Source organism: Apus apus, chromosome 3, assembly GCF_020740795.1.
Source record: "Apus apus isolate bApuApu2 chromosome 3, bApuApu2.pri.cur, whole genome shotgun sequence".
In the NCBI taxonomy this organism is placed as follows: Eukaryota; Metazoa; Chordata; class Aves; order Apodiformes; family Apodidae; genus Apus; species Apus apus.
The window spans coordinates 62,611,669-62,635,776 of NC_067284.1; the positions used below are offsets into that span (position 1 = coordinate 62,611,669).

General features: G+C 37.9%; 1 protein-coding gene across 6 annotated transcripts in view; it reads left to right on the plus strand.

The window, feature by feature from the left end:
• Positions 1-24,108, plus strand: part of ENAH (ENAH actin regulator) — a 100,495-nt gene that overhangs the window by 45,731 nt on the left and 30,656 nt on the right. For all 6 annotated transcript variants that reach the window (XM_051614545.1, XM_051614546.1, XM_051614548.1 and 3 more), the window contains exons 2-4: positions 1,043-1,208; positions 2,670-2,847; positions 16,593-16,677. In XM_051614545.1, coding sequence (XP_051470505.1) covers positions 1,043-1,208; positions 2,670-2,847; positions 16,593-16,677 — 429 coding nt within the window. The remainder of the gene's footprint in view (positions 1-1,042; positions 1,209-2,669; positions 2,848-16,592; positions 16,678-24,108) is intronic.

Genomic DNA, 24,108 nt, shown 5'->3' on the forward strand with positions numbered 1-24,108 from the left:
CCATGCGTGGTGTCCTGTAGGTCTGTCCATGAACAAAAAAGCCAGAGTCCTGTCAGCTGCACTAGTCCCAGAGCAAGGAGTTAATCTTCTGGCTCTTCCTGCTTATCCCCTCATCAATCCCTGCTACTGGTAGGATAGAGTAGAACGCCACCTGTGCTATTGATCCTCTAACCAGCTGTCTCAGGGCCCTGAAGTCTCTCTTCATTGCCCCTAGACTTCTGGTAGCTACCAAGTTATGCCTACTTGGAATAACAGTAATGGGCCGAACTAGGGTAGGGAGTTTCCTCCATATATCCTTAACCTTGGCTGCAAGGAGGCAGCTGATCTCCCTAAGAAGGGGGTCTGGCCTGCAAATAGGGCCTTCCACTCCATTTGGAAGTGAGTCACCTAACCTGTGCCTCAGCTTGCAAATGACTTCCATATTCAGGATTAGTTACTGGAAGAAAAATTGTACATCAAGGTGTCAACTGCTGTAAAATGTGTCAACTGTTGTACAGTATGTCAAAGCTAAAAATAAATTAGTTTATAAGGAGGTGAATTTTTGGGGCTGAACTTCAGTCTGTGTGTGTTTTCTTCAATATATATTTAAAATAGCAGGATACTTCCAATCCTCATTTCTTGCAGAAGTAATTACTGCTGGAAAACAACTGTGTGAAGCTAGTGCAAGTCCCGATTTTGTTCTTCAGTCTTTGTAGAAGACATATGCTTACGATATTTAATTAAGCTTCATGGTTGGTGGTGAGGAGAAAGGAGGGAAAAAAAAAACCTGCAAGGGGAAAAAGTGCAAAAAATGGCATAGTAAATATTTTCTTGATCTCTTTCATTAGTGGTTAGGCCTGTTTGTCTTGACCACAACTTTTCAGAATGAACACCTTTAAGCAAAACTCCCAAGTGCTTAGTGGTTTTGTATTTAGAAAGGCAGACATTTCAGCAAGTTGCAAGGAGTATTTTACATTTTGAGTTTTAAAAAAATGTACAGAAAAGGTGATGATTTTCCTTTAGTCATTTTATGTTTTATGCTGAAATACTTTTATTTTCACAGTGAACAGAGTATCTGCCAAGCACGAGCAGCTGTAATGGTCTACGATGATGCCAATAAGAAATGGGTACCAGCTGGTGGATCAACGGGATTCAGCAGAGTTCATATATATCATCATACAGGCAACAACACATTCAGAGTAGTGGGCAGGAAGATTCAGGACCATCAGGTAGGGGTATCTCTGAAAATTTGGAATAAGAATCTTCAGCTATTCTTGTGATTGTTTTTAACATCAAGAAAAAGGTCTTCAGAAAAATTATGTAAACTGCAAATAATAAATTTACTTTTTTTTTAAACTAAAGTAGTAAAACTGTTGTTATAGCTTTTCTCCCATAAATGAAACACGTCACGTATGTCCAAGGCAACAGTCCTTGTGTGCTCTTTACCATTCCATCCTTCAGGCAAGTATAAAGGCAACTGCTGTACATAGAAGTAGTCTCATTCTCTTTAAGGCGGTGTGTCAGCCTAAGAACTTTTCATCTTCCCTAGTCTCTGCTTTACCTGCAGTCTGCACTAGTACCATCAGTTGTCATGTAGCTCTTCATGTATTGTGGAAAGGCAGATGTGCAATTTCACATTTCTCCAGATCAGGTATTTAAAAAATAACCTTATGCCATTTAGTAATGCTGATCACTTATCATTTGACGAGGTTGAGAAGCGAGCAACAAGGATGACATCTTAATTTCCTTGATGAAGAAGTTATTGGATCTTGATTAAACGGCAAACTTAGCACCCTGCCTTGTGATATGTGGGGTGGGGTTAAAAATCTAATCTTTTTGATTGAGGAAAGCTTCTATATGTTTCCCCCTCTCCCAGCATTTTATAAAATTCTTTTGCCCTGTTCTTAGTCATTTATCACACACCTGAAATGTAGTATAATAATCTGTGTGATTTGTCGTTAAACACTTATTCCAAGAGTAAGTTATTTCCTTGCATTCATCTGAAAAACCTGTTTGGTTTTTTTTCTGCCATTATTCAGTGGAAAAAGGTGAGAGGATATAGTTACACAAATGCAATGGGATCTTCTTAATGCATGGCTTATAGTTAGTGGTTGCCCTACTAGCTAGAATTTATCACACTTCGTGTGAGCCATGATGATCTTGCAAAATTATACTTTGTGATACATAGTAGAAGTCCACAAAAACAGCTATTGGAAGCAGGACAAGCTAAGGGGTCCAGGAGCCACAGTGAAATGGTGATAACTTGGATAAAAAACAAATGAGAACTTGGATAAAAAATGTAATTCTAAGAAGTACTCTGAAGTTAATGGAAAACTGAGTTTCTGAAATCCAAATGCATATTGACATGAAATACTCTGCTATTAAAAGTCAGAACTATAGATAGTACTGTATTGCTATTAAGAAACATCACTGCATTGTTTGACGTGAGAACACTTAAGCTACAAAAGTTGATACAAAATACCTCATTAGTACCCCTGTGTATTTTCATTGCTGATTTCATGCAGCATTGGAATTAAAATTGAAATGACAGTGTGCTTCAACACCGTAATATTATGGATTATGAGAGTGGTATTAACCCATGTGGTTAGGGAACAAAATCTTCATTAAGCTGAAACTTGTGATGAAATAGCAATTTTAAACATAAGAATTTTTTTTTTTTATGGTTATAGGTGGTAATAAATTGTGCCATTCCAAAAGGGCTGAAGTACAATCAGGCTACACAGACCTTCCACCAGTGGCGTGATGCTAGGCAGGTGTATGGCCTGAATTTTGGCAGCAAAGAAGATGCCAATGTCTTCGCAAGTGCCATGATGCATGCCTTAGAAGTATTAAATTCACAGGAAGCTGGTAAGAGTTTCTTAACTTTTTTTTCTTTGGAAAATTATTCACATACAGAGAGAAAATACTCATGCATAAAAATAATGTCTTGTTTCTAATAACAATTCAGCCTCTTGCTATTTTAATTATTTAAGTGTTTTGTCTTCCTAATTACTGCATCTTAATATTGATTCTCAACTTGACTGCCATCCATGTAAATGCAATTCCTAACAAGTAAATACATTTTCATGTTATCTGCTACATATAGAAACTGGATGAATTTGCTTTTTTTTTTTTAATAAGAGAACAAAACCAAAACACCTGACCAAGACATGTGTACCTCTTAATCAGGGTAGTTTTCAGAATTTCTGGAGATATCCAGTGTTCTTAATGTGTATTGCTATTTTTCCTTCTCAGTTAGTACTGGTTTATTATAAATAAGTTCAGTTTTTTCATTTGAAGTTTGAAATTCAGGCTATCCTCTTTGGCAGTAGGATAACATCCTAACCATGCAGAGTTTTCCAGCTTGGATACCTGGATACAGGGGTAACAATCAATTGAGCACATGTAATTTAGACAACAGATCTGTCATTTAATTTGCTTTCTTTTAGGTGGAAAACAGGATGATATACAGAGTTTAAACCATTGATGGAAAACTTTCAGTGGCTTGCTTTCAGTCTTGGGGTGGTGTCTGTAGTATATTCTAAACAGGTTCTACAGCAAACTGGTCAGTGTAACACTGGGGTACACACAGAGGGGTGTTTTTAGTTTGAAGTACTTCAAGAGACTTTTGTGTTCTAGTAACCAAATAGAGTTATTTTGTCCTCATTCAACTTTAAAGATTGCCCATGTAACAGGAAACCGTACTTCTGTGCCAGTTTTCTTTCTCTTGTCGAGAGAGTCTGTTGATAACCTTGCTAGGGCTGTCTGAACTGCAGCAAAAAAAGGTGATGTTAGCAAGCTGCTTTTCATTTTCATAGTTCTTTCAAGACTTACCTGTTGACACTAAGCTGTCTAGACCGAGAAGGATGTACATTCTGGTCTGCTTAATGCTGCTTAATGTGTAGCATATGAGACAAAAAAATAAAGGTTAGCTAGTGGTATAAGATATCTTCTTGCTAGCTAAGATAATCCAGTCGTGTATCCTGTTTTTCTACCTTCCAGATGGGCATTTTCTCCTCTAAATATCTCACTTTTACTTTACCTAAATATTACTTGATAGTAAATGTTTTGTGCATTCTGATTGTTCATCTGTGTCTCAACTAACATTTGGGAACACACCAAGTGTCGGTTTCTACTGATTTGAAATTAAGTCTGGTATGTGATAATTGCCACAAGTTTGAGGGTTTTGTACTCTTTCTCATTACCTGTCTAAGAAGAGCTTGTTACAACATATTTCAAGTAACTCCGTATGTGTATATATACATATATATTTTTTCATCATTTAGCTCCTTCTAACACTAAAACTGAGGTACTAGAGAGGCTAAAATGACATAGGCTGGTCTGATAGTGCACATTTTTTAATTGGTCAGTGCCTCTGTTTTTTCATTTAATGCATTGTTGTGATTAGTCCAATGACTGTTTTCTTCCTGTTCCGTGTGAAGTATGTGTGGGCCAACTACATTATTATATTCTTCAGTGGTAGAAATTTTATTGAACGAAGATGCCACTCCAGTTGGTAAAGACTTGGATAGAACTAAAACAGGGTTTTCTGTAAATGCAATTGTAATAGTATCTTGAAAATGTCATTCGGGCAGCCTTTAATCAAATGTCATTTCACAGGATGAAACAACTCAGTGAAAATGAGTTTGTTTGCATCGTTGATTCCTACTGTATCGCTTAAGTAATTTCTTAAATGGTGGGATGAAGAGGAGTAGAGCTGAGCCTTTCAATGAGTCTAAAAATCACTGTACATAGAGTTCAGTCCTCTGCTCATCCCAAATAATGAATTCTTCCAAATCATTCTGCCTGTAGTCTCTCTTAATTGATCTCTGAAGGAGCCCTTCAATTTGAGTCTATCTGCTTCATTCAAGTTAATTCATAATTAATCAATTCAGTTAGTCCCTGATGACTGGGGAGTTGTTTTGTTTTCAGGTGGATTTTTTTATGGGTTCATGAAATGAGAGTTCAATATGACTATAATATCATGCTGTAGTCTTACCTAGTTTGCTCTTAACGGCTTTGAGATTTGGGTCTGATGATGACATGAATTAAGTTGCATAATTAAGTTTGATAGTGACTGATTGTAACCTCTTAAGTTTTCTGAACTGTAAGGTAGTCACTTTCTGTTTTGACTTCCTAGTTGTTAGTACAAGTCAAAATGCATCATTAGCTGCATGGAGCAGATCATCTTGAGTGCCATTATACGCCATATACGGAACAACCAGGTGATCAGGTCCAGTCAACATGTGTTTATGAACCCGTTTATGAAGGAGTCTTGCTTTTCTGTGATCAGCTGACCTGTCTGGTCAGTGAGGGAAAGGCCGTGGGTCTTGTCTACCTGGGCTTCTGTAAAGCCTTTGACATGGTTTCCCATAGCATTCTGATGAAAAAACTGACTGCTTCTGGCTTGGATGTACACTCTGGTGGGTAAAATGCTGGCTGGATGGCTGGGCCCAGAGAGTGGTGGTGAATGGAGTTAAATCCAGCTGGTAGCTGGTCACAAGTGGTGTTCCTCAGGGCTCAGTATTGGGACCACTTTTTAACATCTTCATCAATGATCTTGATGAGGAGATAGAATGCACCCTCAGTAAGTTTGCAGATGACAGCAGGTTGGGAGGGAGTGTTGGGCTGCCTGAGGGTAAGGGAGCTTTACAGAGAAACTTGGATAGACTAGATCGATGGGCCAAGGTCAATTGTATGAAGTTGAACAAGGCCAAGTGTGGGGTCCTGCACTTGGGCAACAATCCCATGCAGCGCTACAGGCTGGGGGAATAGTGGCTGGAAAGCTGTCCAGCAGAAAGGGACCTGGGGGTTCTGATTGATAGGTGACTGAATGTGAGCCAGCAGTGTGCCCAGGTGGCCAAGAAAGCCAGTGGCATCCTGGCCTGTATTAGAAATATTGTGGCAAGCAGGACCAGGCAGGTGATCATCCCTCTGTACTTGGCATTGGTGAGGCCACACCTCAACTGTGTCCAGTTTTGGGCACCTCATTACAAGAAAGACACTGAGGTGCTGGAGCATGTCCAAAGAAGGGCAATGAAACTGGTAAAGGGCCTTGAGAACAAGTCTTATGAGGAGCGTCTGAGGTAACTGGGGCTCTATAGTCTGAAGAAAAGGAGGCTGAGGGGAGACCTCATCACCCTCTACGGCTACCTGAAAGCACATTGTAAAGGAGTAGGTGCTGGTCTCTTCTCACAATTAATTGGTGATAGAAAAAGAAATGGCCTCAAGCTCTGCCAGAGGAGGTTTAGACTAGAAATTAGGAAGAACTTTTTCACTGAAAGTGTTGTCAGGCATTGGAACATGTTGCCCACGGAGGCGGTTGAGTCACTGTCCTTGGATGTATTTAAAAGTTGTCTCGATGTGGTGCTTGGGAATATGGCTTAGTGCTGGGCTTGGTAGAGTAGGGTTGATGGTTGGACTTAATGATCTTGAAGTTCTTTTCCAACCTGAGTGATTCTCCGTGTGATCCCAAACTACTGGTGGACACCATGGGCACAGGAGATCTTCTGTTCTTCTGTAACTTCTGTCAGCCAAGAAATACTGTGGCTGTTTAAGATGAGCTATACATTACCTATTTCACAGGAATTTAGGTGCTTTAGCTTCCAAGAGAATGAAATCAAACCAAAGCTTAATGTTACTAGCGTAGCTTCAGCAGATGTCTGAAGACAAGTAGTTTTGCACTGCTGCTTGTAAAAAGAAATCATAATTACACATATGGAATTGCTTTATAAGCCTGTTACCATTTCCAGACAATGTTTAAAGATAAATGTTCATTATGAATCTGTGTTGGAATACTGTCAACAAATGTTCCTAAGCTTTATCAGCTGGGAGGTTTGTCAGTGTATTGTCTACATATTACTTAATTTTTCTGACTTGTATGACGGTGAGAAGTAAAAAAGATCAAGTGTCTTTCTGAACATGCCTGCTTCAGTAGTGGAAATAGGATACTAAGTAGCTTGCAGTTCAAGAGCAAATTAATTTGACTCAATGCTCAAAGTTTAATGCATTACTTTTCTCTACAGTTGGTATAATTCTCTGAAAGTGCAGCTAGAAATGAATCCTTAGTGTGTGTTTGTTTTGGTTTTTTTCCTCTGCTGCTATCGCTGTCATAGCTGATTAAATATTTACTTGGGTCTCTAAGGCTCTAATATTAGCTCTTCATTTCAGGAAATGGATTGCAGCTTCCTCTCCTTTTTATAAACAAAGTAACCTTTTTTGAAAAGGTGTTGGGGGGTATATGTTATGAAGGGAATTTGTACTAATACGTTAAGAGCACTGTTATATATTGATAGTTTTTCTTCCAATTTATCTGCTGGACTTTAAAAAATTATAATACATGTAGTCCTAATTGGTGTTCTGGTGTTAGTGTTTAAAAAATCTTTACCTGAAGAGACAGAATTGTCTCTAATAGTTTATATAAATTGCTGTGTTTCCTAGTATATCTAAAACAGCATGTAGACTCTCCATAATCTCCTTTTACTGAAGTAAAACAGATAAATCCTATATAGCTTCCATTTTACTCTAGAATTGCTTAAAATGAAAGTTTGATTCTTGCAGTATCCCTATTTTCTGCTGTATTTTCTCATTTTGGCAATTTTCTATTAGGTGGGTTATTTAAGTTGTATTTTATTCATAAAAGGCAAGCAGTTTTAATGTCAGCTGAGCATGCTGTTTAGAAACTTGTAAAGCTGTAGATGAACTTCAAACTTTTAATGCAAGGGTTCACAGAAATTCAAATTATTTCTGAGGAATATTAAAGATTATTTGTGGACATCTTTTTTGTTTGAAAGTCAGGTTTTACTTACAGTTCTCTTGGTCTTCTTAAAAAAATAAAATCATATAGTTGCCTTCTCTTGTATATATTTGAAAAATGTCATCCATCTTCGCTTGCAGCTGGCATCTTCACCTGTTCTATTGCTGGTGTAATGTGAGTTTGTTTAATTTAGGATCTCCCTCTAGTGGATCTACAACAGCAGAGGTGAAGGCACTGGGTGCCCGTACACTGAGCACCCACTGATAGGCTTTTGTTGGTCCTTCTAATGAGTTCACTATGTAGAATGAAAATGTTTAAAGTTGGAGTAAAAGCTTCACTGCAACTGGCAATTTTCTTCTAAAAAACAGTACAGGGTTTGTCTCGATAGCCTCTGATTAACTGATGTGAAAATGTCACATCACTTTGCAGTGAAATTGTCTGAAATATGCTGTGTCTTATGTGAGCATCCTAATTTATCTTACACTGGAACTCTTGCTTATTTAAATCAATGTAAAAGTCAAATTATTTTCACTCTGTTCAGTTTTGTGTGCTTTTATTAACTGGTAGCTATTCAACTGCTATTCAGACCCTGTTTTCCTACTGACTTCTGGCTAGTCAAGTGGGTCATAGGCCCAGCTGCAAATCCAGAACTGAAAGACAACAGTGCAGAGCTGCACTTTCTCCTGGAATTTTAAGGTAGACTACAAATGCTACAAATTCATGCTCAATACTTTGTGGGAGATGTATTAAAACTGAACCAAGCCATTCATTTGGAAAAATTCTGAAAAACTTGCTCATTAAATAATTATCTGAGGTGATTGAAAGTTACACCTTCATCAAATGACAAGTATGTGTCATCGGTTTAAGAGGTCATATGAAGAGGATTTCTGGGTTTAAGGCTGTGTGCAGTTTGTTCAGATATTCAGTAATTAGTCTTAATTGTCTAGAGTGAAGATGAACACTCTCTGTAAAGGTTTTGCATTGCATTACAAAGAAAAATTTCCTGTCTGTGTTAAGTAGAGCTCAGTGTTGCAATCAAAGTGACTCTGGAATGAAAGAAGAGCCTCAATGAGTGGAAATTAGATGGCTGAGAAAATTCTCTGATGTGTGAGAAAAGGGATCACTCCTTTGAAGTAATAAGGGCAAGTAACAGAAGTGTGTATCTGGAGATGGGAGGAACAAAGGGGTGTCATACTTAGTTTTGCTGCAGGAAGTTCCTTCTAGTTTAGCTAGAATTGGCGTTGTTCTCTGTGGCACTTGTTTTCAGTCCCAGGAGAGTCTTGCTAACAGAATTAAGTAACTTAATTGTGCAACGTATATATTTGTACTTGGCATTTGATGAGTTATTTTGAGTTGTTTGTTACAGAGGATGAAGGTGGCAGAAGATGAATTGGAGGATGTCACACAGCTGTAAATAAATCTGTTTCAATTTTTCCTAATAGAATTACATCTATGTAAGATTCATGATGGTTTTTTTTACTAACCATTAACAGTTAGGTATTGGTTCTTGAAAAGATCTTGGATTATTCTGGATATAAAAGCAGTTACAGGAATGGCTTCAGTGAAGCTGTTCTATTACTGCCTTAGATTACCCATTTTCCTAACAAATTACATGTAGTATGAAAAAGAAACTTGTTGGTTTGTTTTGTTTCCAGTTTCTCTTTATTTTGCTAGTCTTACCTTGAGGGGGGGGAGGCAGAGTTTCCTTTGAAATTGATAATAACCCTAGAAGTTAGATAGTCCAGTTATTAAGTGATCAGAACTTTATGGGGAAAAGGTACATCCATTTTCCACAGCTGTATACTGATGTGCGGGTTAAGTAATTGGAATACGTGTAGAGATTATTAGGAGACTGAAATGAAAAATCTATATGCAGGGCGGGGGGAAATCTCACAGGCATCTCCTTGTATGGTTTGTATCATGCCAAAACTTGTTCTGAAGGAAAAATTATTCTACTGCAGTGAAGTAATTATACTAGACCTGTACTCTTGGCAAGTCTCTGGAACATGCTGTTGGCACTCCCTGTCAGAGTGGGAGTAACATGATGGGGTATTACCTGTGTTGTCAGAAGTCACATAATATCTCTATTTTTGCTAGTAATATTTGTTTTCCTTTTAAATGTGGGATTAATTGCAGAAATTTTTGGTAGTTGTTATCTGATGAACTAATCCTGATTTATATGCCAAAATATTAACCTAAAGGAAGCATATAAGAGTATTGAAAGCATCATTAATTTTAGTTGTGGTATTTGGAAGTGAAGGGAGAGTTGCTAAGTTTTCACTTTTAAGTGTTGCCTGTGTAGTATTTTTGATTTGTGTGGTTCTTCAGGGTTAACATTGTATCAGGTGAAAGCACTGAAGTTTGATGGGCAACCCAAAGAATGTAATTAGAATTCAGTAGTTGGCCTTAACTGCGTGGGAAACATACATAGAAATTTATTAATTTTGTGGATAGCTTTAAAAATAAATATTGGGGAATGTTAATTTATTTTTCTCTTGAGGGTTCATATTGTTTTAAACCAACAGCAGAAGTTGTAGCTATATGAAATTTGCTGCATTTCAGAAACAGAATTTTGTCACAGAATCATGAACATAATTGTGGAAATGTAGTTTTATTAGGCTCATTTCTATAGTATTATATGGAAAAAGTGACAGTCATCACCTAGAATATTGCTATTTAAACACATTTAGGCAGAACAGGGATAAAAAGTAATACATATTTCATGTTAGATACTTGCTTCATTAAGATTGTGATATTGTGGTTTCATTAAGCAACTGTCAAAGCTTTGTCTCCCCCTGCTTGAAAGGAAGGCAGAGAAGGAAGCCACCAGCCTGCTTGCAGTCATCCAGCCAAGCTAGTGCCCAGGTTATCAGCATGCAGTTTCTAAGGCTCTGCTGGCATTGATATGAAGCTCTGCTGACACTGATAGGAGGCTTATCTCTACTTAAATTCAAATATGTTTTAATGGATTATTATTATTATTATTATTATTATTATTATTATTATTATTATTATTATTATTATTATTATTATTATTATTTATTATTATTATTCTCTTTTACTACTGTAAAGAAGAGCTTGTGAAGTAAAAACTAAAACAGGTTCAGTATGGAAAACACAACACAGACACTGCTCTGCTAAAATAAAAGCAATGAGTAATTCAGCTGCAGGTATTTACAAAAATGGTAGCTGTGTATGAAAGAGTAGATATATGAGGAAATGAGAAGATGATTCACCTAGGTAGATGTACTAGAGAATAGTTGTGTCACTTCTTAGTGCTCTAGTTTGTAACCATCATAGTCTTGCTTTTAAGTCCATACATCAAGTCCAGGTCTAGAGGAGTGGTGCTGTTTTGCTGGTGCTGAAGGCTAGTTTTCTCCCCAAACTTTCTTCTGTGATGTCCTGGAGCAGGACAGACTCTGAATGGGAGGAGAAGGAGCCAGAGACAAGTGAGAGAGGTTACTTCATCATACTAAATTTTCTTATTACTTCTTTGTATATATTTCTGAAAATCTTGCTTTCCATTAATTCAGAAAATCTTTAAGCATTTAATAAGTTGTTTGTTTTAATTTTTTGTCCTCTACAACAGAAAATATATCTTTTTGCTGTGGTTTTGCCTCATACCTGGGGTCTGTTCTTTGCTTAGTAGGTGTACTGTCCCTAATACAAGTCTTTTATAAGGATTATATTTAGTCAGTACACTTATCTTTATAGTATATACCTATGTAAATTAATTTCCTGTCTGCTTTCAATCCCATTCTTCCTTTGAAAAGTCAGTCATACTTGGATTTTAATATCAAACTGTATAATTGGAATGTGTCTTAGTTTTGGCACTAACATACTGAGATATGAAAGAGTGGGAAGTCCTAATTCATTGAGTTGTTTATATAAGCTGTTTCTGTGAGGAGAAAAAATGAGGTCTTCACCTCAAGCTGAAATTCTCATGCGTCATAGTTGAACAACTTTTTCTAAAGGTACTAGATATTTTTTTAAAACAGATTGTCTTGTAATGCTGTTCTCTGAACAGCACGGTAGTTACAGGTATGATTTCTTGTGTGTGTTTCATCTTTCTTGAACCCCTAGGGCATGTGGGGTTCTGGGGAATATTTCACATGATCTGACTGCCAGCAGTCCCCCCAAAAAAACACTTCAGAAATCCTTAGGTTACCAGTTTCCACACAGGCCTGTCCTGATAAATGAAAATACACATTATAACTTGTTGTATAACCTGTAGTACGTGTATTGTTACTCTCTTGAACGGTATGGGCTATGACCTCGTAGGAATGCAATGTCTTTGGTGTCACAGGTGCTATGTCAACACTGCTTTTGCATATAGGGCAAGTGACATTAAAAGAAGTGAAGACTTGTGCAGCTCCAAAGGAGACAATGTAATTGCAAAGACTGAAGGAACTGGTGAACCAAAAAAGCATTCAGAGAGGAGAAACTGTGTTTCTGTCTCCAGCTTGCTAATTATACTTTCATAAGGTTGTGCAGCTGGAATTCAACTCTTGAATGGAGATAAAGAGGTCAGAAGTCAGTTGGAGGTGAAAATGAAGTTAAGGAGTTGGACAAACTGTTATTGGGGTGCTTACTTTGGCTCAAGCAATCTGATGTTATTCTCTGAGCCATGTCAGCTTAGTTGTCTGTGACTTCGTGAAGAACCAGAACTAGTCCTGATCTAGCTGATGAAAACACTTCTTACAGGGCAGGGCTTTTTCCCCTGGGATTTCCAGTCCATTTACTGCTACACAGTTGCCTGAACTGTCATAGAGAAGGGGTGATACAATGGTAAGAATAAGCTGAAAAACAGAAGGCATTTAAAACTGGAACGACTGCTGAACAAATTAGTATGAAATTATATCCTCTGTCTCCTGGAGTGCGACACAGAGTGCACCATCTGTGCTTTCTTTAGAAAAAGAAAGATGTTAGACTTTTTCTTAAAACTCAGATTGAACAGACCATTTAGCCTTGTGTCTTACTTGGCATGTACCTGTGCATATTTCTCGTGGGGCTTTGTGTTTCTGAATTATCTTGAAGTGTTCAAGAGCCTCTGAGAAAGCTTTTTATTAGCTTAGCTCCTGCTAATTTATTTGTTATACCATCTGTCCCAGTGTCCAGACAGTGGTATTTTAGCAGTGAAGTAGTGTTTTTGGCTTGCCATAATAACTTAATTTTATAGAATAAAATAAATGTTTCCAGATGCTTTAACTTACCACTATCTGTTAGCAGGGTGGTTGTTAAGAATCTGTGCTTGCAGAGAGGATTTTGTCAAGAGTACAGGTGAAATGACTTTGGCAGCTGACCTTGCCTTTCTTGAAATTGAAAGCCTTTGGTATACTTGAGTTGCATTTTCTTATGGCAAAAATGTATAAGAAATACTAGAACAATCATGTTAATTGGTAGCAAGGGTTTGTTTTTTGCTCCCTTGCACATATAACTATGAAAGAAGCCCATCTTTTACTTGAGTAGGTTGGCCAGGTTGCACTGGCTTGGCTTGCTGATGCTTGTGTTCTGCAGAATTTACACAGAACATGATTTTCTGACAGTGTGCTCTAGAACAAAATTTGAGACTATCAGAACAGGTTTTCTGATAGCTAGTCTGGTTTGAATAGTTAGTGCAAGTACAGGTGGGTGGCTGGTTTCCAGTGGTGTTGCAAAAGAAAGAGTTGGGGAAGAGTTGTAGAGTGACAGTCACACTCATCTAGTGCAACATGATAATACCTTGTTCAAAAAGACTTAAGTACTCTTCAATATTAAACGAGTGGAAGGTTGAGGTTTAAATTTCTGCTGTATTTTCAGTACAGAACAATTTCAGTTGGTAAATGACAATCACATGACCATTTATTTTTATTTCTGTTCCTTACGATTAATATTTAGGTCAATGCATTTCATGCTGAGAAGTGACAGATGAGAGGGAAGGGAGCATATTAGGTGTGGCAAGCGGTGGTGGTATATAGCACCTGTAAGCAGCAGTGCAGCTACTGCTGGATTGTGTCTTAATACTAAAAGTCCATGAAAGGCTGCAGCATGGTGCAGACAGCCTGGCTGCTTCCCTCGCTGTCTGGGAGCTGTGGTCATGGCTTAATGGGCATAAAAGCCTACTTACCACCTGTCACCCAGGGGAGATGGCAGAGGGCAAGTTGTGACTTCAGAAGTTTTAAAGCAGAAATGTTTCCAGATGACGAATATGACATATTTCTACTTACTGATAACTTAATTGCTCACTATCATTGCAGTTAAATCTTTTGCATTAAAAAAAAAAATAAAAAAAATTGATTTATAGCTGCAGATGTATCTTAACTGTACTGGTTTTGCTGGGAGTATCTCCAGGGTAACATCATGCATTTAGGTAAGCGTCATGGTTTGTGCCTAGCCAGACAACAAAGAACCAGCCATGTGGCCACTCACTCAACTCTCCCCCCAACCACTGGGATGGGGAGGACAAAGGCCAACTAGAAGCTCATGGCTCAAGACAAAGGACAAGGATGGTTCACTCACCATTTACAGTCCTGGGCAAAACAGACTCAACTTGAGGAAAAATAGTAATTTAATTTCACACTAATCAAACACACACAGGACACACACAACACACAGAGCAGGGCTTGCATATGTTACCCCACACCTCCCTTCTTCCCAGGTCCAAATCCTTTTGTTCCCTGTTTCTCTCCCTCCTTCCCCCAGCAGCACAGGGGGACAGGGGACGGGGTTTAGAGTCAGTTCACAGGCTGGTGGTTCCTGCTGCTCCTTCCTCCTCAGGAAGAAGGATTCCTTGCAGTCCTTTCCTGCTTCCCCATGGGATCCCTCCCATGGGACAGAGTCCTCCACAAACGTCTCCTTCGTGAGTCCTTCCCATGAGGTCAGGAGCTGCTCCAGCCTGGGCTTCCCACAGAGTCATAGGCTGCTTCAGGAACAGTCACCTCCCCTGGCGCCAGGGTCTTCCATGGATGCAGATCCAAGTCCATGGGCTGCAGGTCCACATTTACCCCTCCTGGCGCCTTCTGGGGATATTCTGCCATGTTCTTCGATGACTGCAGGGCAACAGCCTGCCATCTTGCCATGGGCTGCAGGAAGACTTCTGCTTGGGTACCTCCTTCCCCTTCTTCCTCCCCAACCTCAGAATCTCAGCCCTGGCACTCCTCTCACCTCTGCAGCTCAGCTCTTCCACTTTTGCTCTCTCTGCTGTCAGGTCTTATATGAGCTCTTTCATATGTTAATTGTAAAGGTGCATCTCTTGTCTCTCCTATGGCTTTGGCCTTGGTCACTTGAGCTAGAGGAGCTCTTAGTAGCTTCTTATGGGAGCCACCCCTGGGGTCCCTCCCCCGCTACCAAAATTATGCCAGAACCAAACCAGCATAGTAAGAGGACCCAACACTTCCTGAAAAGAATAAATAAGGAAGACACAACCTCTCTAATACACTTCATGCTTTTATCTTCTAGAATTTCTTACATAGCTTTTGAACTATAGAGTACAGTAGCTCGGGTACACTTTTATAATTCTCAGTATTTGTTGTCTTTATGACCACAGTGGAAACAATACTATGCTGTTTTCAGTAAAAGAACCTTTTTGTATAGCCTTTAAACAGGGCACTTGTTTGCTGAGTCTGAGGCAGATTGCCTGCCCATGATCTGTTAATGTTTTTGGATTATTTTCACAAGTTCAGATGTAAGCGACTTTTACATTTTGATATTTTTGATGAGGGAGATCATAGAATCATTAAGGTTGGAAGGGACCTTAAAGATTATCAAGTTCCAACCCCCCTGCCATGAGCAGGGAACCCTACCACTAGATCAGGTGGCACAAAACCTTGTCCAACCTGGCCTTAAAAACCTCCACATCTTGTTACAACTTCATCACTCTAGGTAGTTTGATGAAATATCAGCAAGAACTGACTGTTTTGCTTTGGGACCCTTTCAGAACTGGATTATTTTTATTGGGCTTTAATCCTGCTTGCTTGTAATACCATAACTTAAAGTCTAGCTGCAGTCCAGAAATTTCCTATTTTACTGCCCATTTTTGCAGAAACAGTATGTTCATGATTTACTATACTCCATTCCACAGTTCTTCATCCTTTACTTCTGTTAATTCTTTAAAAATAATTTTGTGCTCTAATACATCCATGAGGAAAGAGTAAAAGCATCTTTGTTTGTAAAAGACAGATTGAGCATATATGATTATTTGAAAGATGTATGATTCAGAATTGTACATCAGTAAAAGTTGAAGAATAATTTGCATGTCATTCTCTTTTGCATTTCTTGTGCTTAGCAGAATGCACAGTTTGTACATTCATTATATGCCTCTATTCTTTGTATGTGATACTTGCCTATCTGAAATTGAAAGTCTTTGATCTAAGTTGATGAGCTACAATCTGAGTAAATTTTGGTGTGACCTGTAGAAACGTACTTTTATCTCCCTTCTCTTGATATGGTGATAAGCTGCTGATGTTTTTTTTCTCCTGTTCTTTCTTTTTTCTTACATTGCCAGTGTTCTATTTAGGTGAGTGTTTTAATTTTTTGAGCCTTTTCTGTTCCTCCAAGAGTACTTGTTCATTGTCTTAATAAAATCTCAGACTTGGAGTGCTTTTCAAAGCTTTTGTCAAGTTCTATCATAAATAAAATTTGTTTTGCATTTTGGTGAAACCTTTTCATCCATGTGAAATAAATCCATTCTACAAATGCATAAGGTAACATTTGTTGCAGTCTTTATTTGCTGTATTATGTTTTTGAGCTTGTTTGGCTTAAAATTAGAAGTACACAGTTCTTATAATGTCATGTGATGACTGGCCTTTTTCCTTGGTTTTGTGCTTTTCTGCAAAGTTAAAGTTCAAATCATTACTTTATGGTCTGTCTTCACTTTCAGGTCCCACTTTGCCTCGACAGAATTCACAGCTTCCCTCTCAAGTACAAAATGGTCCATCACAAGAAGAATTGGAAATCCAGAGAAGGTATAGTATTATAAGTGAACAGCTGTTCAATTAAAGAATGTAGTAACTCCTTACTAATAATGAGAAATGAAATGTCAAGACACGTTCTTGAATTAGGGGAGCATTTATACACTTGCAGCTTTCCTGTGTAAAAACTTTGATCCCTTTAATCCCAGCTAGATCCCTTGTTCATGATCTCCACCCATATTGGCCAGTCATAGAAGACTTGATGATCAAATGAAAAGAATTCACTGGTATCATTTTCAGCCAGACTAATTGATTTTCTAGTAATTATTGTGTCTTCAGTTTTTGACACACGCTTACAAAGAAAAAAAGCAGTAACCAAGGAAGTAAGTTTTGACCTTTAGAAGTAGAGAATTAAATAATTTTTCTGTCTGAATCTGGATGTACTAGATCAAAATACTGTACTGGAAAGCTTTTTCACCTTTATACTGTATCAGTTCTTCACCAAACAAACTTTCATTTTTTGCTTTTACTGTATACCCTTACAGGAACCTGTAGCAGTTTAACTTCCAGATGTAGCAGTACTGGTTATATCTGTGCTGCCTGTAGGCAGTAGTCACTGTTCCTGTGGCCAGTCAGCACTTCTCCAAGCTGAGCTGTTTTCTTCAGTATGAAGCCACTGTACCCTGTCCTGTGACCTGTGGGATATTTTTCAAACCCTTAGCATTTTTAACACACGTTTTTTTCAGTTCCTTTTACTAATCACTAAAGATTGATCATGTGCCCAAGTTCTGGGAACAAACTTTCTAGTTGCCATGTTCCTGCTTTCATTGTGTGTCAGTGTGGGTTAGTGTCATGCGTGGAGTGTCTGGGGTTATAGGTATATGAAATGGCAAAGTCTTCTAGGACACTGCTGTCAGATTGGGTTAAGTGGAAGAAGCAAGACCTTGAACTGTCTCAAACATACTGCCTGTGGTGCAATCCTGGATTATTTTACCATCAGAATACACACAGGAGATTAGCTGTTCCCTTTCAGGAGTGATGCTGGGAATGACTGTGTCACATGCAGTACAGATGCAGGGAACGGGATCCTTGAATAAATACGAAGTGGTTCAAATTGGTGGTCTAAATGTACTTAATAGCTTTCAGTGGTAGCTGGAAAAATACTGTAACATGCTGGGTCTTATTGGCACTGAAGTTTTTTCTATTTTGATATTTTGCATTTAGTTTCTGTTATGTAGAGGTGAGCAGAACCAGATTGCTAATTTGGGAAAGATTCACATTATAGATTTGATGAACTAGCTGTATGTGTTGAAGAAAATTTTGATGTAAAAATTGGTAATACTTTTCCATCTCTTTTCTGCCGTGTGTACTTCAGTCTGAGCACGGTTTACTTTTATCTGAAAGTCCCCTTGTTTAAAAGCAAATAGAAAGAAGCTCATTACCAGTCTATCCATCTGATGTGTTTACATGCAAGTCTTCAGTCATATAAAGGTCTTTCGTGTCACTTCTTTTGATGGACTTTTTAAAAAAGCTTTTGTCTTTTGATGTTTTTTTTTAATGTTCTACGATAATGGCTTTTCATTTGTTTATTCCCAGCTGCTCCTTTAGAAGGCTGTATTTATTGAAATTTATAATGCTGGAATACTTTTCAGACACGTATTGTAGATAGATGTATCTTCAGTAAAAAGTGCTGCTCCATATCACGGGTTCTGCAAGTATCTCTTCAATTTTTTTATGCATAAAGGACACATTGTCAGATGGCATTCTTACAGTTTCCAAGTTGAAGAGTTTCAGGAGAAATTTGTTTTAAATTATTCTAAGTCTGAGAAAAAAGTCTGCTGACTTAAAGTTGAAAAAGAGACCCTGTGGAGGTCGTCTAGTCCAACCCTGTTGCACTAATTTCAAAGTTACGTTTGTAGCTTCACGGTTTTCCTGGGCGCACATAGAAATGTTTCCTCAGAAATCTCTTGTCAAAGGAGTGACTGGTGAAGAATGACTTGTTGAAGAGAGCTTTTAAACTGATCTGATGTTTTCCTTCAATTTTTTAACCAGTGTTCAAGAATCTTGGGGAGATTGGGAACTGAAGAATTAAATTAGATTGTTGTCAACACAAGTGCATTATTTTGGTTTTAAGATTTTTTTACTTTATTTTAGAAAGGATGTAGATGCCTTGCATTTTGAATAAAAATGCTAAACTAGTAATACTACCTTTTTACTTTGCACAGCCTGTTTGCATTATTTACTGTGCAGTGATGACAACTTGTAAAGCCACGAGGACCAGATGTGCGATCTGAAACACTGAGGTTTTTATGAGGAGAAGATTACATATATAACTATCAATGAAATAATTTTGCCTGGTGTATTGGTAGCTTTAATAGTTTCTTAAAAGAAAGTAACAGACATTACTTAAAGATAAGTAATTTTCCATAACTTGCATTCATTTAAGTGCAGTAAAAACAAACTTTAAAATGCTCCTTTAAAACACACAGCTTTCTTTTTCAATCCTAAAAAACAAAAGGTTTTTTTGTTATATGGGTTATTTTTCACTTTGTCAGAGTGGTGGTCAGGCAGTGTTTATAAATTCCACTGATTGGTAATGAGCCAACTTCAGCTGACATGTATTTGTTAATAACTTCAGACTTACTTAATGTCAAATACCATTTTAAAATATAAGATTCGTTCATGGCATGCCTGTGTGTGCTACTCGTGTATGTAAATTTACCTTCTCTTCCAGCCACGATAAATATATTGTCAGGAGTATGAGTAACTGAGTTGGTATCTAATATGACACTTAGGAATTTAATGAGTTAACGTTTATAAATAACTTCAAAATCATCACTGCTTCATAAATAAAGAGACCAAGAATACCAGAAACAGAGAAAGTGTTTAGACTTATGTGGGGAAGAAACGAACAGTTTCCCACAGATTGTAAGGAGAAATGAGGGTGTACAAGCCGCCTGCTGTCCTTCAGGGGCGTAATGGACCAAAACTTGACCGACTTCTGTCGTAAGTACACAAAAATGTTAGAAGTTCACGTACATGCAGTAGCGGAATATTAGAGGGTTTTGTCATTGATAAATACTTAAGGTTTGCATACAGTTTCAGTTTATCGAATGGAGTGGGATGATACTGTTAAAGAAAACTTGGTTTGTGACTGTGCTAGAACGTGTTATTGATATGGTGTGGTTTTCATAACACCTTTTGGGAAGCTTGTTAGTTTTAGACAGTACAAGTTCAGAGCCTGACAAGGGTAGCAGTTTCTTATTTGCTGATACTTGCTTTTCATTTTATAGATTGGAAGTGTTGGGTTTTTTTATGAGATCTTGCTAATCTTAATTTTAAAATACGGTAAAACACTTCCCCCCCCCCCCCCCCCCCCCGCCACTGGTACTTACTACCTAAATAATTCCTGAGCTGTTTTGAAAACGTGGAAATATGGAAGGAAAAAACCTGCATCCCACAATTTAGTAGTAATGTAGCTATTATAATTTAAAGGAAGGGAAGCTTGCTCATTGCTTTCTGCCTTTGGTAGCCTGGTTCCTACGGATTTCCCACAGCCTGTGACATTTCCCTTTTTAGTAGCCATGTGTACTGTTTCCAGTTTTCCTTTGCTTTTGAAATGGTGCCATTTATCCAACAGCTTATTTTTAAGGAAGTAGGATTTCTTTAAAGGCATATGGATTTATTAGATTATAACTCACCAAACAGTTCTAATCCAAGATAGGCATGTGAATATAAGACAGCAGTTGAATTTTTGGGATAGGATGTAAGAGTGGTCAGTAGAATACTGTCATATGATTTTAATATGTGCTGTGCCTGTTACAAAATCTGTGTGAAGTTTGCATCCTAGAGACATGGTTTAGATTAAATCAAAGGGGCATTCAAGCAGGTTGGAGTAACACCAGGGTAAACTTCTCAAGTTGAGCTTGCAGAGGTAGTTTCATGGAGCAGCCTTGAAGTCATTTGGATCTTTCCAGCCTCTATTGCATAATAGTACAGGAGACAAAATGAGATGGAAGCAAAAAGACCCATTGGTGTTGTTTTTCTTACCCTTAAGACTTCATTTTTTCTTGCCCTCAAAGTTAAACAGAGTTCTGGTATAATCATGACTTCTCTCTTTTTTGTTTGTTTGTTTTTGCCTATCTTTCCCTCTATTCACAGTTTCTTAGTGTCTTCCCGTGCACAGTAAAGTTTTCCTTAGTTCTGTCAAGCCTAGCTTTCAGAGACTTAATAATTGGCTTTATGGAGAGGGTAGTGGGTGCCAGTCAGCAGTCTGAGAAGAGCAGTCTTCCATTAAGCAATCTTTTGACCACATTGGCAAAATTGCTGCCTTAATTGCTGCAATCAAATATGAATGTTGCTTGACGGATGGCTCTTGCAAGTATCTTACTTAACGCTTTTTAAAATGTCCTTTTGAAATCTTAACCTTTCTGCAAAATGTTCAGTTCCATAGTTTTTTTCTGTTTAATGCAAAACATTAAGTTGGGATGAGAAACTATTTTTCCAGATTTTTTTGCTATTGTGGTTCCCTTTTATGAAATCAATTCTGTCCTGACCAAACTCACTAGAATATACTGCTGAGAGAGAGTTGCCGATGACATGAGATTTTTCCACTACATAGATGCTTATTTTTTTCAAAAATTCTATGTGCACAGATGACGTTCTGTGATCTGGCTTCTGCCAGAAAAATTCAAGTGTTCTATTAGTTTATACAACCTATTGAAAACGTCAAGATGAGGAAAACTAGACTTTGCTGGTTTTTGCTTCACTGATAAAACCTAGTTCTTTATCGTATTTTCTTATTTCCAAATAATGCAGTTTGAGCTTACAAGAACTTGTTGTTAGATCTTAAATCTCTTTTGATCAAGCAAATGAAAGCCTTCTAGTTTGACCTTGGTAATATGTACAAGTTTTAGAACTACTTTTGAAGAAAAGAATAATTAACCAGATGAAACATAGATCAGTAAACTGTACCCAGATAATTTTTTTTTTTTTTTTTTTTCCCCAGAAGCAGAAAGGCTGTCCTTGTGGTGTTTCTGGGCTTTAATAAAGCATTTGACAGATACCAAGAGGGAATTTACTAGTTGATGTGGAAGAGAGGAGGATTGCTATGAAAGTCAGAGTTTCTCTGAAACAATGTTCGATGTGCTTGGGTAGAAGCTCTCTGAACTGTCTAGAACTTGAAAAAAATAATCAAGCTAACTTGGTAAGATTTTTAGTGAGAGCATGTAGCGGGAGTTGAGTTTAGATGCAGCAAAGTGAGGTTTGTGCGACAGAGAGCTTAGGAAGTTACAGAGAGGTTAAATATTTAACGATTCAGCTGAGGTTGTTACTGGTTCGTCAGGTGTACTTTTTATTCATGAAGACTTGGTCTCAGTGGAGGCTGGCTGTGTTTGATGGAAATTTGCAATCTCTATTGACATGATTTAGACAGTTTTTTCTCTTTGTAAATGAGTTATGAAATGTGAGGGGTGGTGTGTGTTCATTCCATGATACATAAGCAATAATGTGTATTCCTTGAGATACGTGTCCAGTAGGTTTACATGACCGTACAGGAGAGTGAGCTCTGTGGTAAGTGCTGAATTTTGGAATGATGAATAAATATTTAATATTAAAGATGGAAGAGCAAGTTTAATGTTATTATTCAGATAGGTTTCTGCAAATTTGAAAGGCCATAGGAGACACACCTTTTCCTTTTTGGAACCTGTGCGGAACATAATCAGAGGATTAAGCTCTTCAAACTCAAACTAGCAGTTAAGTTCAAAATAATCAGCATGTTAAAGAACTTTTAAACTTTTTCTTTAAAGTGTTAATGTAGTGGTAATGTAGGTTGAGTGTACATAGTTAAATTGATATCCGTTGAGTGTGTGTATTTCCTAGCAGTCAGAAGGTAGCTGGTCTTTGTAGATGCATGCTTCAGATAGAGCTGAGGTCACCCTGCATCTGGTGCTGGTGCCTCTGGCTTAGCTACTCATTGTGTAGCCTGTTTGCAGCCAGCTGCTCTGGTTGCTGCAGTGACTCAGTGTGGGAGGAGAGCCATCATGTGAGATGTATTCTAGTAGTGACTGTTGGGTTAGATAATGCTATCTATGCCCACATGCTGGGGCTTTCAGCATTTTAGAATAAAACTCCAAATACTACTGTCTTGTGTATTACTCCCTAGATTGAGGCAGGGTTAGAGGAGCTGGTGCAAAAGCTCAGGGCAGCCCTGAAAGCCTAGGCATACTCCAGGACTGGAATTCCATGGACGTTTTCTCATAGTGCTATTTATTGCAATGCAGCAATATTCAAATGTATTTGAATATTTAATTGATAAACATAAGTTTAATGGCTAGATCAACAACACAGTTTGAAAAACTCGGTTGGTTTGAATTGATGAATCCAGGTTTAATTATAGTTGATACTATGGACTTAGCTTTAGAAGTTTGACGTATTAGTGTTTTTCCTAGATTTCTTGTTTAGTGCAGAATACTGCAATGCTTTAAACTAGCGATAGTCTAGCAACCTTTGTCTTGCACTTTGGATGTCATTCTTTTGTCTATCTTTTGCCATGCCCTGTTTGCTTTTTCTAGAATAGATAACAGCACAAGCAAGAAACTGTTGTTCAAAAAAAGCAGAAGGCACCGCATGGAACATAGACCTGAAAATCTCCCCTCAAGAGAATTTTTTTTTTTTTAATTCCACATCACTTCTTTTAGTGCCTGAAGTGATGTTTTTTTGAGTGCTCTTTCAATACACTCATCATATTAGTGATTTTTCCCCCCCCCATCCTTGTTGTTATATCTCTAAGCAGACAAAACAAGGCTAGTATTCCTATTGATCTGAGTTATTTGGTGCCCTGATTTGACACAAAGTTGATCAGCCAAGAAAGAATGGAATATGAAATTGTTGTGTTCAGAAATGATGACAAACAGCTGTCAAATACTATGCATTATCTGCCTGCAGCTGACCTCTTCACTCAATGCAACAGTTACTTAAGTCAGGTCTTGTTCCTCAAGATATTTTGTTTTCTGCAGGCTGTCTTGAATCTTTGTTTTCTACAGTGAGTTTTAAAATTAAATACTTCAGAGCACTTTCTCTTAATCTTGGAATGTCTATCAGCTCAGTGCCTGTTGAATTTGGATGTGATACAAAGGTGCTTTTGTCTGTACTGCTCATGGAAATACCTCTGGTTTTAATGTATCTGGCTTCATGACAAGAAGCCTTTCAGGTTTATGGCTGAATTTTTATTCATGCTGGTGCATACTCTTCCTGGTGCATTTCCTATCATCTTTTTAGGGAAAAAATTAATGACATGATATCACATCCAAGAGCAAAGCAATTCAGTGTTAGAATCCTGAAGACCATACAGAAGAACTTCCACTTGAGGAAACAAGGTGACCTGCCAGAGTAGGCAGCTATTTGCTTTCACCAGCTGTTTCAGCAACAGATTTGTTACTTGTAGGTTTTTTTTCTTGGTGCCTTTGTGACAGCAGCTATTATTAT